Consider the following 14,474-nt stretch of genomic DNA (forward strand, 5'->3'; position numbering starts at 1 on the left):
ACAGCAAAGGGATGGGACAAAAGAACAGTTTGTTATATCTGTCAGTTCGTTAACAGACATATTCAGCAAAGGGATGGGACAAAAGAACAGTTTGTTATAACTGTCAGTTCGTTATCAGCACATATTCAGCAAAGGGATGGGACAAAAGAACAGTTCGTTATATCTGTCAGTTCGTTAACAGCACATATTCAGCAAAGGGATGGGACAAAAGAACAGTTCGTTATATCTGTCAGTTCGTTAACAGCACATATTCAGCAAAGGGATGGGACAAAAGAACAGTTCGTTATATCTGTCAGTTCGTTAACAGCACATATACAGCAAAGGGATGGGACAAAAGAACAGTTCGTTATATCTGTCAGTTCGTTAACAGACATATTCAGCAAAGGAATGGGACAAAAGAACAGTTTGTTATATCTGTCAGTTCGTTATAAGCGTGTTCGTTATAGAAGTAGTTTACTGTATCTATAGTAATGAGCTATGTGAAGATTTCATCATTGAGCGTACTGTAGAATGTGGATGTAAATTGTTATCAAGAGAACCGTGCTTCCAGCTTTAATATTGTTTAAAGTATGGCTACTGTCCTATTTTGTGATGTCATTCTCCAGACCGTGTGACATAATGTTTCTTCATGGCTTCTTCTAATTAACCAATATTCCTGTTTCAGAGATCTCATTAAGAAGCTTCTTGTTCATGATAGGACAAGGAGGCTGGGGAATATGAAGGTAAGTGCACCAAGAGTTGCTTCCCCTGGCTAGATTTGTATTCACTCACTGGGCAATATAAGCTGATTATCATACATATTACTCCAAGCCAAGAACTAGGTTGAGTGGTGAGTGGCGGGACACTGGTGCTGTAGAGAACCTGCTAGTATAGGCAAGGCTTACATAGTAGGGCTGGGACGGGTAACTCGGGTCGGGTGGGTACAGAGTAGGACCTGGGTACCCACAGGACTACACGGACTCGTGATTAGTCACGTGATATAGTGTTGTATGATAAAAGCTATCTAGAACTCTTTGGTTACACTATAAGTGACTAATGTTTGCATTCCTTCTGACTTTATATAGCTTCAATCAACTTAAGTGTATGCATGACCAACTCGGTTTATGAGTGTATCTCACCAGAGTGTCTATTGATATCAAATATATCAACACGAGTTGATAAAAGTGGGAAAAGTCTGAGGCTTGCCGAGGATTTTTTTCCACTTTTATCAACGAGTGTTGATATATTTGATATCAAAAGACACAAGGGTGAGATTTTATTTATCATCCAACATCATTCTTCAAACTTTGTCAGTTTGTAGAAAGAAATATGCAGTGTCTTAAGTGTAAAAAGTATTGCTAACAGCTTCAGTAGCAGAGCCATTAGTGATGTCATTTGATTGTGATGTCATGGTAACCAATGATGTCACAGTGGTCTGCAAAGCATTGTGATGCAATTTCATTGCAGCGATATCTACAGTATAGATATCGCTTGATCTCACTCAAGCGATATCTCCTGTGGGAGCCAGTTTGGGATGATAAATGATGGTGGCTTGTAAATAATCTGATATGAATAAAATGATATTATGATATTACTCAATATTTGATAGGGATAATGAAATATTGTCCACTATGTTTAAAGATACACTTGACATATTTAAGAATATCTTTGTGAATCTTGGAAAGATAAAAATATCCCAATCAAAACCGGAGTGGTATACAAGCATAGGTTGCTGGGGACAAATTCTAACCTGGAATCCCACGGGGTGCACAGTGAACTAAGAAAACTAGAACTGTGACAGCAACAAGAATGTACTGGTTGGGTGTTCATGCTGAATTGTCTCTTCCAGTTTGGAGCAGAGGATGTGAAGAGACACCGGTGGTTCAAGGGCATTAACTGGGACGACGTCTTCAACCGAAAACTCAAGGTGAGATACTACGGAAGTCACTGAACGTGAATTGACTAATCCAGATGTAAAACTACCCACCCACAAATTGAAAACAGTGTTATGGGGGTAGTTAAAACTGACCATTCCATGTTTTCGGGGTGGGGGCTGACAATTATTGAAATAAATAATTTGACCCAGAAAAAAAGATGAAAAATAATTGTCCTCAGGCTTCAACCCCCCCAAAATAAATTGTCCAGAGAAAAAAAATGTTGATGTAATTGTGTGACTACTTGCCAAATTTTATTGGCGTGTTTTGATGAAGGGAACAAATAAATATCCTGTCTCAAGCATAAGTCCTGTCCCCAGCATTAGTTTTTCAATATTTTGCATGAGCAAGTATTAGACTGAAGTTGTTTTTCTCTGATGTAGATAGGGTCAGTACAAGCATACATTGGGTGGTGGACAATTCACACTGTGTCCTCCACTTCCGCAGAGTTTGATTCTTATGTACTTGACAATGGCAGTGTAAGACTTGCAAGTGTAAGAAAGCAAAAAGACTAGTAGTGAACAATTTGAACATGTCTGATTATTTTGATACCATTATTATGGTACAAAGGTTCCTTAACTATAAAGTATAACATGTAAATATAAAACAACAATGTCAGAGAATAATCAGACTCCAATTGGTGTAAAAGACAAAGTAGTGTTGAATATTATATGAATGGATCACTGAAAATCAGTGATGACACCAGGTCGTTTCGAAGTAGGTTCAAACACTGTTATCAAGTAAGTGACTTGCTTGATAATGGTGTTAGAACCTACATCGAAACGTCACTCCTAATTGTTATAAAGAAGTTTTTCATCCATATATCTTATCCTTACTTAGTACTCCAACTTCTAAATGCCTCTCAAAAAAGTTATGACACCAGGTGTTCAAGAAAAGGGTAAGCATGTCCTGCTCTACCGGTAGAACCCGCCACTCACACACTCCTCCTAACTCCTTGCATCTCCTTGTTTCAGCCCCCAATTGTTCCAAAGCTTGCCTACTCAGGGGATACAACAAATTTTGATGACTATTCCGATGACAACTGGCAGGATGCCGCAGCAGTTGATCAAGAAACGAAGGACATCTTCGCCGACTTTTAGTCCTTCGTCAGTGGCATGGCCTTGTCATCTTGCTCAAGTGTCGAGCGTTGTCACCTGGTATGCTGGTGTGAACATTTTCTGTCATTTGCCAAGGTCTCCATCAATGTTGGGCATTTTATTTCATTAGGTGATGAAATGAAGGTATAACTTTTCGTATCTTCCAGTACAGTCTTTCACAATGTTTGGCATGAACCAGAACTACAGCAAAGACTTTCCTTATTGTTCACAGAGCCATGCCATCCTGCCTCTCTCTGCAGAACAATGTATTTGTGAGGAACATTCTGCCCATCCCGGACCAGGGAATGTCATGTGACCAATATTTTACCCAACCACCATCAATAAACTGTCAAAGATTTCTCTGTGATAGACAGCAAAATTTGGCAGTCAAGTGATAATTACACATGCCGGAGTCTTTGAGTTTCTGAGTCTCTGTTTAGATGCTGGGCTACAACAAGACACGTCATTTTATTGGTTGGCTTGTTGCCATGGTAACATGTCTTATATTATTGAGGGTGTGATCAGTAAAACTATTTGATCATTTTGATGGTTTTATTATCAAGAAATTGCTTTTAAGATCAACCTGATACAAGTACAGTGACACATATCCTGAGTAAGTCCTGCCATTCCATGACTGTTGGAGAGGGTGACAAGTACTATTGTTATTGTGGGCTGATGGGCAGGCACAGCCTAACTGACAGAGAGGAGCTCCCCTTTAAGGCATGACATCTAAAGCAGACCACCACACACTCCCAGACAACTGTCAGTGATCGGGGATCGGGTCGGGGATGATATCACAAACTAGATGTACAGATATTTTCTTTCATGTTAAGAATATATATATGGGTTGTTTTCTTTGTTTTGTTGATTTCAACTAACTCTTCTGCATTGACAAATTTGTTCAAGATTTGAGATTTAAAGTTTCTCCTACTTTCATCAAGTATTCTTATGGGGCCAGCTATTACAGCAGAGATATATTTTGGTATTATCAGAGACCAATATTCGGCCCATATTCTGCAGCAACTGTTGTTCAAAATTGGAAAAAACATCCCAATGAAGGGTATATCATGTTATAGCTTTGTATATTACCCATCAGTGAAGATATCACACACTATTAACAATACCCGTTTATTAAACTATGTTTAATAACATCACTCGCCGATGGAACTATTTCGGGCATCGGCTAGCACTGTGCAAAGTCTACTATGGTTGATTATGTCAAGCCTGTGAGATATTCAGTTGTCTATTGCAGGACTTGTGAACAAATATGTTTGAAGTGGAGATAGTATATGGACTATCACTTTGCATTGTAGTAGTGTAAGAATCATGACAATATTAAGGGTCAGAGCATCACTAATATACAAAAATTTATGTTGAAAGATCGTCACATTGCAGTGAATGCACTCTTTACCGGTAATACATCTGATATTAAGAATTTAAGAACTGGACAAAAAAGGGTTTCACACTTTTTTTAATACTGGATATGAAAGACTGATATTTTTTGGGTAAATGTTATATCAAATATCATTCAACATTTTACTTAAAAACATACTCTGACATGTCAGTTTGGCCGTTCTCATATCAAGACAGTTTGTCAGAACAGCATTTCTAGGACACTGTTTTTCCCACTGTCATTTACAAAATGTATATTTTTGTGTTGTGTAGGTCCTGGGAGAACTTTTGTTCCTCTAGATTGACGAGTGAATGAGTGAAATGATCAAGGTTTGATAAGGTTGTGGTGTGTGTTCATACTCCTCTTCCAAAGGTTGTGCTATTTATGTGGTAAATATTAATCAAGTTATTTTTAAAAGCTTGATATCTTATTATGTTTGGTAGAGTCAGAAAAGTATTTCTTTCTTTGTGTGTCTACTGAAGAATATTATGTTTAAAATAAATTGCAAGTGATTCCGTGTCATTTGATTGGCGAACAAAGCAATTTTTTTTATATCTTTATATTACCATAAATCCCCTGAAATAAAGACCACACCCACCAATGGACTACTGTTTCCTGATTTTCTTATTCTAGAATGGGTGCTGATGTATGTGACTGATTTCATATTGTGTACATTTGTTTGTGTTAATGATCAAATAAGCAGTCTGAAGTTGTTGATGTATTTTTTTTATGAGAAATGACTTTGATATGTTGTTGCGCTTATGGAGTTATAAACATAAAAACTAGTGTGCTAAATTAATTTATGCAAAGTGCAATCTGTTCTTTACATTTGTACCTCCATAAACACAAAAAAATATTGAAGTCAGTTCTAAAAAAAGTTAAACTTAAAATTTCTTTTTAGAACTGACTTCAATATTTTTATATTGAAGTCAGTTCTAAAAAAACTTTTAAGTTTAAGTTTTTAGGATTTGTATACAAATGTGCAAGGAAGTGGCATTTGTACATTGATATTTCTTACTTTACACTGTTAATGAAAGTTGAAAACCCTGGAGACTGGTTTCCAGAAAGCATTGGTGCATATTGATCCTTTGTGCTACACTACAAGATGGTATTATGAGGTCCTGCAACAGTACGATACATGGTTGTTGGAGGAAGCTTCGATTTGCTGACATTATTTCCGCAATCATTATTATTTGAATTGACTTGGAAGTTTAATAGATATGTTTTCACTGGGTTCCTAGGCAATACGGGGGCACGCGTGGCCCAGTCGTCTAAGGCGCCGCAATTCGCTGTGCAGAGTTGCGTCCCTTGGGCACGCCAGAAACCTATGATTGTGGGTTCGAATCCCGGTTCGCCCCGATTATGTTTCTAGGTTTGTCAGCACCATACCCGTGCTCGTGGGTTTCACCGAAGTGGTAAACGTCTTAGACCTGCATCACTTCGGGCTTTCCTCCCACATTAAGCTGACACGCCGTGATATAACTGGAATACTGTTAAAAGCGGCGTTAAACCAAACTCACTCACTCACTCACTCCTAGGCAATACCTTTGGTTATGTATGAAAATTGGCAACATTTCTGGTTGAGTAAGGTATCTGCTACCATAGCCCCATGGGAATCCCAGGTTAGGACTGGTCCCCAGCAATCTATGCTTGTCCTACGAGGCGACTTAATGGATCGGTCAGGCTGACTGATGTTTTTGCTTGCTTGTCAACGTATCCTGACAGTGGGGATCATTACTCATAGTATCTGTCACCATGGTCACTGGCTGCCTTGACATGAAAGAATAAGCTTGTCAGCTAACTCCATTATTGAGGTATACTGTCATATAGATAGAATAATGCTGGGTGCAGCGTTAAACTTACAAATAAAATATTGTGATGTTAGTATGAAGATATGACATCACAGCTGTTTCATTTCAGCGCAAAAATCGCAAAATGAACTGATTGGTTGGCCAATCAGGTTCTCTGAGCTAAAACATTAGTTCTCAGTTTATAGTCCAGTGTTTGACAAGGTGGGCTGGGGCGGGGTGCACACTGAAAATCATAATAAAAAAACCACCAAAAAACATGACAGAGAGACTGACGTAGGTAGAAACAAAAGGTGGGGAGGCAGTGCACACTCTGCACCTACCTGAGACTCCACCTGTCAATACTGTACTAACCTGCAGGGATTAGGCAGAGGATGTTCTCAGCATCATGCTTGATGCAGGTCACCAACAGTCTTTTCCTGGATCCAGGCTGCAGTGAGATGCTGCAAGAAACCCAGTTGCTGATTGGACAGCACATGTGTCTTACTCACAGTGACACTGTCCAATGAAGATATTTATATATATTTACCGGGGTATATCAATTTATTTTCCTTTGTTCATCAACTGGATATCCAGTTACAAAATAGGTCCGAGACATTTTATTATCCTGAGAGACAAGTGTGACATGACATTAGACACAATTATGGTGTCAATTAGGAAGATTTCTTAGTTCAGATAACATGAGTGTTATACCTAATCTCTCTGATTTATTGTTAATAAATTAGGTCTGAAAATATTCATGTTTTGATTCCTAGTTTTTCTTGGTCATTATTGATGATACGGAAAAAGCACAAAATTGTTGTCAGGGTATGTTTGAGGTTAATATTAATGAAATCCATATAAAACAAAAACAATAAAATTTTCAAAATAAATGCATCATTTTCTATTTTTCACTTATGTAAAATAATTGGGTCACCGGTAAGCCAAAGAAAATGGTCTTGGGTTAATTATAGAAAAATTAACAAACCTTTGTTTTTTAACAAATGAACATAATGATGTTGTGTTACTTTCTGCTATGTTATGTTAGGATCCCCAATGATGGTGTAGACTTGTTTTTGTGTTACGTAGGTTAATTAGAAACTGTTATTGCTTTCATTTTACTGACAGTGATTTTGTATAGTCATTGTTCATTTCAACATGTTTTACATGAAGTAATCAAAATCCCATCACAGGCACATTTACATTGCCTTCCTTACCTCAATCAACCCAGAGCAGGGCTGACTATTCCATGTGGCACTGAGTTATCTCCCCTTGAATACAGTTTCGGCTGAGATGAGGTGTAATTGGGTTTAACGTCACGTCCATGATTATTGCACTTATATAGCGATGTGCATGCACCTGTGTGTTAGGCTGCTTGTACTAGTCTGGACTGATACCGATTTATAGTGCTAGCTCACTGAGATACCATACTGCAGTTTAACATGAATATCCCACTCAGACACAGTATACTGACTCTGAGCCGACCAGTCCTTGTTTTAGCCCCTTAATGCCGATCGCAGACAGGGTAACAACAAGTACCATCTTTTAAGATCGTTTGGTATGACGCGGCCGGGGATCGAACCCCGGACCTTCGCACTCCGGGCGGACGCTTTACCTCTAGACCATGGAGGCGGTCTGAATACAATTTTAAAATAATGTAATACTGCTATGAAATTAAAATGTTATTTCCACGTCCTTGCAATATAGAACTTTTTGAGAGTTTAGACATCCAGATTATATGTTGTGGATGAAATGGTTTGTATGGCCGTCATAATGGGGCCAGTTTTGTGATTACCGGTATTTCAAGGGGAAATAATTCAGTTGCACATTTTTTGCACAAATGTTTCAATTGTTCATAACCCACCATATATTTACACATATCCATTGTACAGTTTTGATGAATCTCACACATGGTGCATGGTAAAACTCCTGTTGTGTTGGTATCTTTCTGTGGGTTGTATGTCATAACTCACTTGAATTTCTGCCTGGTTCAGTACATCAGTCTCATTAAGTCTGATCCCTTACTCCGGTAAGATACCTCCCTGCATCGAGTTCGGAGTCCCATTATGTGAACTGTGAGAGGGTATTGACCGCCCAATCTTAACTGAAGGTTGTGTGTGTTCTTGAGTCAATCAAATGTCAGCTTTCTAAAAAAACTGTGGCTTCATTTCTTGCCACCTGAATTCAGACATTTTGATCTTGACAAAAGAATGTTTTTACAAGATACAAATATACTCTCACTAGTACACCCCTGAGCAAACAGAAGCCATGGCGCTCAGAAACAACGATAGGATAGCACAGCTTTACTTTTGTGCATTAGGAATTCTCCATTTATTATTGTTTTTGAGGTACAGAAAAAAGAACTGTTTCTCTGAATGTTTTGCTTGCTCATACCTAGAACTGAGAATCCTGAACGCTGATCAAAAAGTTGTGCCGTGAGGTGTCCCCAGATCTTCCTGCATTGAGGAATCGTGTCAGAGTAACAACCTCATTTTAATGAGATTGCTTACATCTTCTAGTATTGTACATATAGCTTGCAAGTTTGTACAATGCATGAGTATTGTCGCCAGTACTGTTCCATTGCTTAATGTCCAAGGGCTGATCCAGCATTTCTAAAAGGGAAGGGTCCAAAATATCAAAGTCCTCTCTCAGATAATTTTACTGCCTACAACATACTATAATTGGTTTTCAAAAGGGGGGGGGGGGGGGGACCTGGGACTCACCTCTGGATCCACCCTTGATGTCAAGCACTCACGTGACCTCTGTTGTGTTTTAGTTTGAACATTTAGTGCACTTTACTGCGTTAGTAAAAAAACACATGAACACAACATGTTTCATTGTTATATTGTTAGTTGTGATGGTATTTTCCAAATATTTCCTATTCCATATGGGGCGGTGGGGTAGCCTAGTGGTTAAAGCATTCACTTTTTATGCCGACTTTGGCCTGGGTTCGATTCCCCATATGGGTACTATGTGAAAAATCCATTTCGTTGTCCCAATCGTAATATTACTGGAATAGTAGTAAAAGCGATGTAAAACCAGACTTGCTCGGTATGCCGTATAACAGTATTCATTAATGTAATGTAAAAGTCATGCTGAAGAAATTAACCAAATTAGATGTATAAACTACAAATAGTAAATAATCATGAATGGTCTCCTAACATGATGGATGAAGGTACTACAAACTATCCATTTGAGATCCAATAATGTATTGAACTATTTTTAGAAGTTGTTTAATTTCTGTAAATATACATATTGACGATGTGTGATATACATTATGAAATGCTGTATGTTACTTTGATACAACAACATGTTCATATTGAAGTTTGATTACTTTCTGAAGTAGTTTTCTATATGAGAGTCTAGCAAGGAATAGCATTATGTGGTTTTATCTATGTTCAAGTTGCTATTTATCCTTTTGTACAAAATGAACAATGTACCAATATGAATAACAAAAACAAACCTTTATGTTTACGTGTTTAGCCTGAATTAACAAATATTGCTGTTATAGTTGGGTTTGAAAATGATTTATTTTAACGTTGTATATTTTCTGAAATATATAATTGGAATAGCAGATATATTGGACATTGAAAGTACTGGGTATATCTTTTACTTAAAAATACTACTGGTATGTGTCTTATATATATTTACAGTAAGAAAAGGTGTTAAGATTCTCTTGTGTCAAGACTGTCTTTACATATTCCAGATACAGGTTATACATTGCTGTAAGATATTGTATTCAAACATGTGCTTTTAACACACATTCAGTGATTCTTATGGTGGATTAGATTCAACATTCTCTTCTCAACAATGTATGTCTTTGTGTTATGACCAACAATGACATGATGTCATCAATTGTTGACTGCATCACAATCTATGAGCATTATGTCATTAGAACAATAGGTTTATTTCAGAAAAGTATCCATGATGGGGAGATATTTGAAACATTGTTCCTAATTTTTATACAAATATTTATTAAATATGACAAGGGTGTGTAATTTTGTTTTTCAAGTTTATATATATAAATATATTTTTCATTTACTGAAGCCCTGTATTAAATGTTAGACTCGAACCCAGGGATGAAGCACCTGTAATTGATCCACCATAAGGTACATACCGGTACTCATTTCCCCACTATATCTTGTTGACCCTAAGGCCAGGCGTTTAATATTTTTTCGGATTACGGACCCGCAGACTCTAATTTTTGGGAAAATTTAAAAAAAATAATCTGATTTCCATTTCTCGACCCCCCCCCCTCCCTCCCCCCACCGATAGCCATGTAGTCAATTAATTATTATTTTTATCTTTACCTTTGGCTTTATCGTCACAAATGGCTGTCTTTTGAGCACAGAATATGTTCATAAAGTATGCCAGAGGCATTCTGCATTTGAAAAAATGCATCTGGCTTCTTTCTTTCTTTTTTTCCATCCACCAACCCTTGACTTGGGGCTGAAAAATCCGTAACCCTTAAAATAAAAAAATGCCTGGCCTAAGCCATCATAATCGAGGGAAAAACAATTATGAGATAAGAGATGCTACACTGACAAATTATCTTGTGTCAACATTCACTCTGAAATATGTAAAATTCAGTTTCATCTCAAGACAAAATTCACAGTTTAGCTACATGTTCAAATAGGATGAAATTATTCAAAAGACAAATAATAAAAGAAGTTATTGTATTTATTGTTCATCATGTTGAAAGTATATGAAAATTGTGTGTATCATCAAGGTTGTACTATGTCCATGTTCCACCTGTTGTTTTGTAAACCATTTTGTAATGTTATAATGGTCTGTACTTGATATTGAAGTGCAGTAACAATCCATGTATAAGTGCCTTTAGAAATCCATCCATGCGTTGCCAAAGACATCCATTCACCGATCACTTCATACAGATCACAAGCACTCTCCTATTTCAAATGGAATTATTATTTGTATGACTGTTTTAACGCAAAATAAAACCTTTTGAAATATTTAGCTGTTTTGCTTGTAATTCGGGTATGGTTTTCATGGAAGGTGATGCCAGTTGAGCTTCTTGGTGGAGCACTATTGTTCCATATCAGAGTGGGTGAGTGAGTGGGTGAGTGAGTGAGTGAGTGAGTTGAGATTAACAGTGCTTTGAACAGTATTCCTGTAATATTATTTTTTTCTCTTTTTTAAAAAAAAGAAGTATTACCTGTTACATAAAATGGGCTTCCGCCCAGGGTAGCAGAAAGCCCATGGCATACATCACAACTTATCAGTACATCTTAGGTTGTTTTTTTAATGAAAGTAACATACTTCTCAATCACACATTCACTCTATTTATACAAATATACTGCCTTATATCAAGTATGCATAAACTATTACATTTTATATATCATATTGCAGTGTAGGAAAGTACATGGTCTCAAACATTAAAGTCTTAAGTACAAAGCTAAAAATTAAAAGGAAAACTGCTCCTCAAAAAGTTGATGATACAGCATCCAAGCACCATAGAATTTCTGTTGATTACCTGTCTTGAAAGCAATGTCTTTTTCAATGTTGTATCGTGAAAAAGCTTCCTTTGTATAAACATGAAAATAAGGTTTTGACATCTTGTGTTGTACTGAATATTTTATTACAAATATTGTTCCAATTTAAGTTTTCAAATTGTAATTCCCACTTTTCCTGCCCTTTAGTTTTTACTTCTGTAGAAACCTATGAAAAATAAATATGCTTTGAACCTGACTTTGAACTACAAATAGTTTTTACCACACAGCGCTGGTCCCCCACAGAATCTGTAGGAACTGTAACTAAACTAGTTTTAAGTTAGTGTTAATGCTGCTGACAACACAATAAAATTCTAAACATGATGAACAAATATCATACATTTCATTAAATTCCTCATAGGACAGAAACTCCTTATTGGCCTTGACCAAGTCTGTAATTTGGGAGTCATCCTACTCAAACCAGTATTTCAAGAAAAATTATTTCCTATTAATTTTGATAATAGGGTTATGAAAAATTGGTTCTGTTAAAAAACTAATGAAAGATTCTGGCTTGATTTTCTCATCAAGCACTTGAAATGACTGAAAAAAACTTTTCCAAAACTCATTACTTATCAAAGATAATTCCTCTCAAAGAACATCACACCAAATTCACCAAGTTTACACAAATAAGGATACGGTATATAGATTTAAATAGGTGCTTCCATTATTGATCACCTGAGGACACAAGTCTCCTTATCCATGTGGCCTTAAGGGATGTTATGTATGAAAAAATATTCACCATATCTAAGCCCTCTTGCTTAACAGGTTGACAAACTTTAATCCTCTTTACTTTGTCTTGTTACTCCAAAGAAATTTAAAAAGCATGGCATTTAAAGTAACAAGAAAATGATTTGGGGGATCAGGCAGTGACAGCAATAGATAATTGAGTTTTGATATCAACAAGGATTTTGATTGCCACCCTACCAATTGGTATAACTCTCCGTTTCATCCACCTATTCATAATCTGTTTTAGCTCAAATAATTTGTCTTTAAAGTACAACTGAACCATTTTTTCCAGATTTGTGCAAAACTCTTCTGGATTCCAACTAATAGGAAAATCATCTTTGAATTTTTCCTTTCAACTTCTCTTGGTGCCAAGCGAGATAACTTGAGTTTTATTATAGTTAATCTTAAGACCAGATATTTTGGCAAAACAATCAAGAGAGTTAATACATGATACAAAGGAGGACTGACTACCATCAAGTAATAATTCCATATTGTCAGCATACTGACTAAGAAGATACTCGCTACCGTCCACCAGGAAACCTTTGACATCTCTGTTAGAGCGGATCATATTGTTAGTATTTCTGCACAGAGAATAGATATATATGGTGATAATGGGTCACCCTGTCGACAACCGCATCCGATATTAAACCAAGGTGACAACTGACCATTGATGGACATACAGCTTTTTATATCATTGTAAAATACAGATATATATTTTCTTAAATTTTCACCAAATCCCCATAAGGATAAAGATTTGTCCATAAATGACCAATTCATGGAATCAAATGCCTCCTCAAAGTCTATAAGAAGAAGCATACCAGGAATGTTTGTTTTTTCTGTACATGAGATGGCATCATAGATTAAGCGAATATTGTCACCAATGTAGCGACCTGTCATAAAGCCAGTCTGATCTTCATTAATGATAAATGGCAATTTTGATTTGATTCTATTTGCTATGCATGAAGATGCCAGCTTATATGAAACATTCAAAAGTGATATGGGCCTCCAGTTAGTTATGAAGCGTTTAGGCTTATCCCCCTTTGGAATACAGACAATAACCCCTTGTTTCTGGGTAACAGGGAGTTCACCTGATATTAAACCACAATTCAATGATCCCATTAAAAACTGTCCAATATCTTTCAAAAAGAATTTATAAAATTCAGTGGGAAAGCCATCTGCGCCTGGGCTTTTGTTATTTTGCATAGCTCATCAAGAGTTAATAGATCTTCCATCTCTTTCACATCACTTTTATTTAAAAAGGGGAGAGAGTCTCTGTCCAACATGTGTTCTTTGCTACTGTATAAATTCTCATAGAAACTGGCAGCTTCACAAATAATGTCACTTGAATTTAGCAATGTGGTGCCATCGTTAACTCCAAATGAGTCATAGACTCCCCGACAAAATTCCTGTTCTCAAGGTTACAGAAATAACTGCTAACTCTTTCACCATTCATAATCCACTTAGTTCTAGATCTTAATGCAATTCCAGCCATCTTGTGTTCCTAATTTCCTCTAATTCTTTTCTTTTATCTTCCAAATCATCAAAATTAATATCATTAGAAGTTTCAAGAATTTCGATCTGTTGAATCAGGTTTTGTTCTTTTTCAATATTTTTTTTCTTGAAGGAAGAATAATAAACTGTTTTACCTCTGATTTCCAGAAGCAGGACTTCAAAATAATTTATCAGATATAATAAACTGATTTTCTTTATTAGGTTTATCATTAATATTGCGAGAATCAACATTCATTTTAATCTACAGCTCCATTTTAATATGCAGCTTTCTTAAGCATTGCGGCACTTAGTTTCAAATTAGCGACTTCCATTCCAGACTATGCTTTAAAAAGTATTTTGAATCAGTCATACAGTCCGTAACAGTAGTTTTGTGTTAAACTCTAGAGGTTGCATGATTAGAAAACGTATTCTGCTAACAATGTAACACAACAATATGATTATTTCCTTTTTTTTATCATGTGTTTGTATCATTATCTTTCGTGTAGTTGTCCAATTTTCGATCACAAACGTTGATACTACCTAATTTCGTTTATCCGACA

At 36.5% G+C, this 14,474-nt stretch overlaps 1 protein-coding gene across 1 annotated transcript in view; it reads left to right on the top strand.

Annotated features, from left to right (window-relative positions):
• The window catches only part of LOC139447270 (cAMP-dependent protein kinase catalytic subunit PRKX-like), a 60,718-nt gene extending 55,457 nt beyond the window's left edge, over positions 1–5,261 (top strand). The window contains exons 6-8 of the mRNA XM_071228565.1: positions 665–722; positions 1,829–1,906; positions 2,888–5,261. Of these exons, the coding sequence (XP_071084666.1) occupies positions 665–722; positions 1,829–1,906; positions 2,888–3,013 (262 nt within the window). The 3' untranslated portion in view covers positions 3,014–5,261. The remainder of the gene's footprint in view (positions 1–664; positions 723–1,828; positions 1,907–2,887) is intronic.
• Positions 5,262–14,474: the final 9,213 nt, after the last annotated feature.

This window comes from Haliotis cracherodii, unplaced genomic scaffold, assembly GCF_022045235.1.
Source record: "Haliotis cracherodii isolate W230 unplaced genomic scaffold, xgHalCrac1.p SCAF_7, whole genome shotgun sequence".
In the NCBI taxonomy this organism is placed as follows: domain Eukaryota; kingdom Metazoa; phylum Mollusca; class Gastropoda; order Lepetellida; family Haliotidae; genus Haliotis; species Haliotis cracherodii.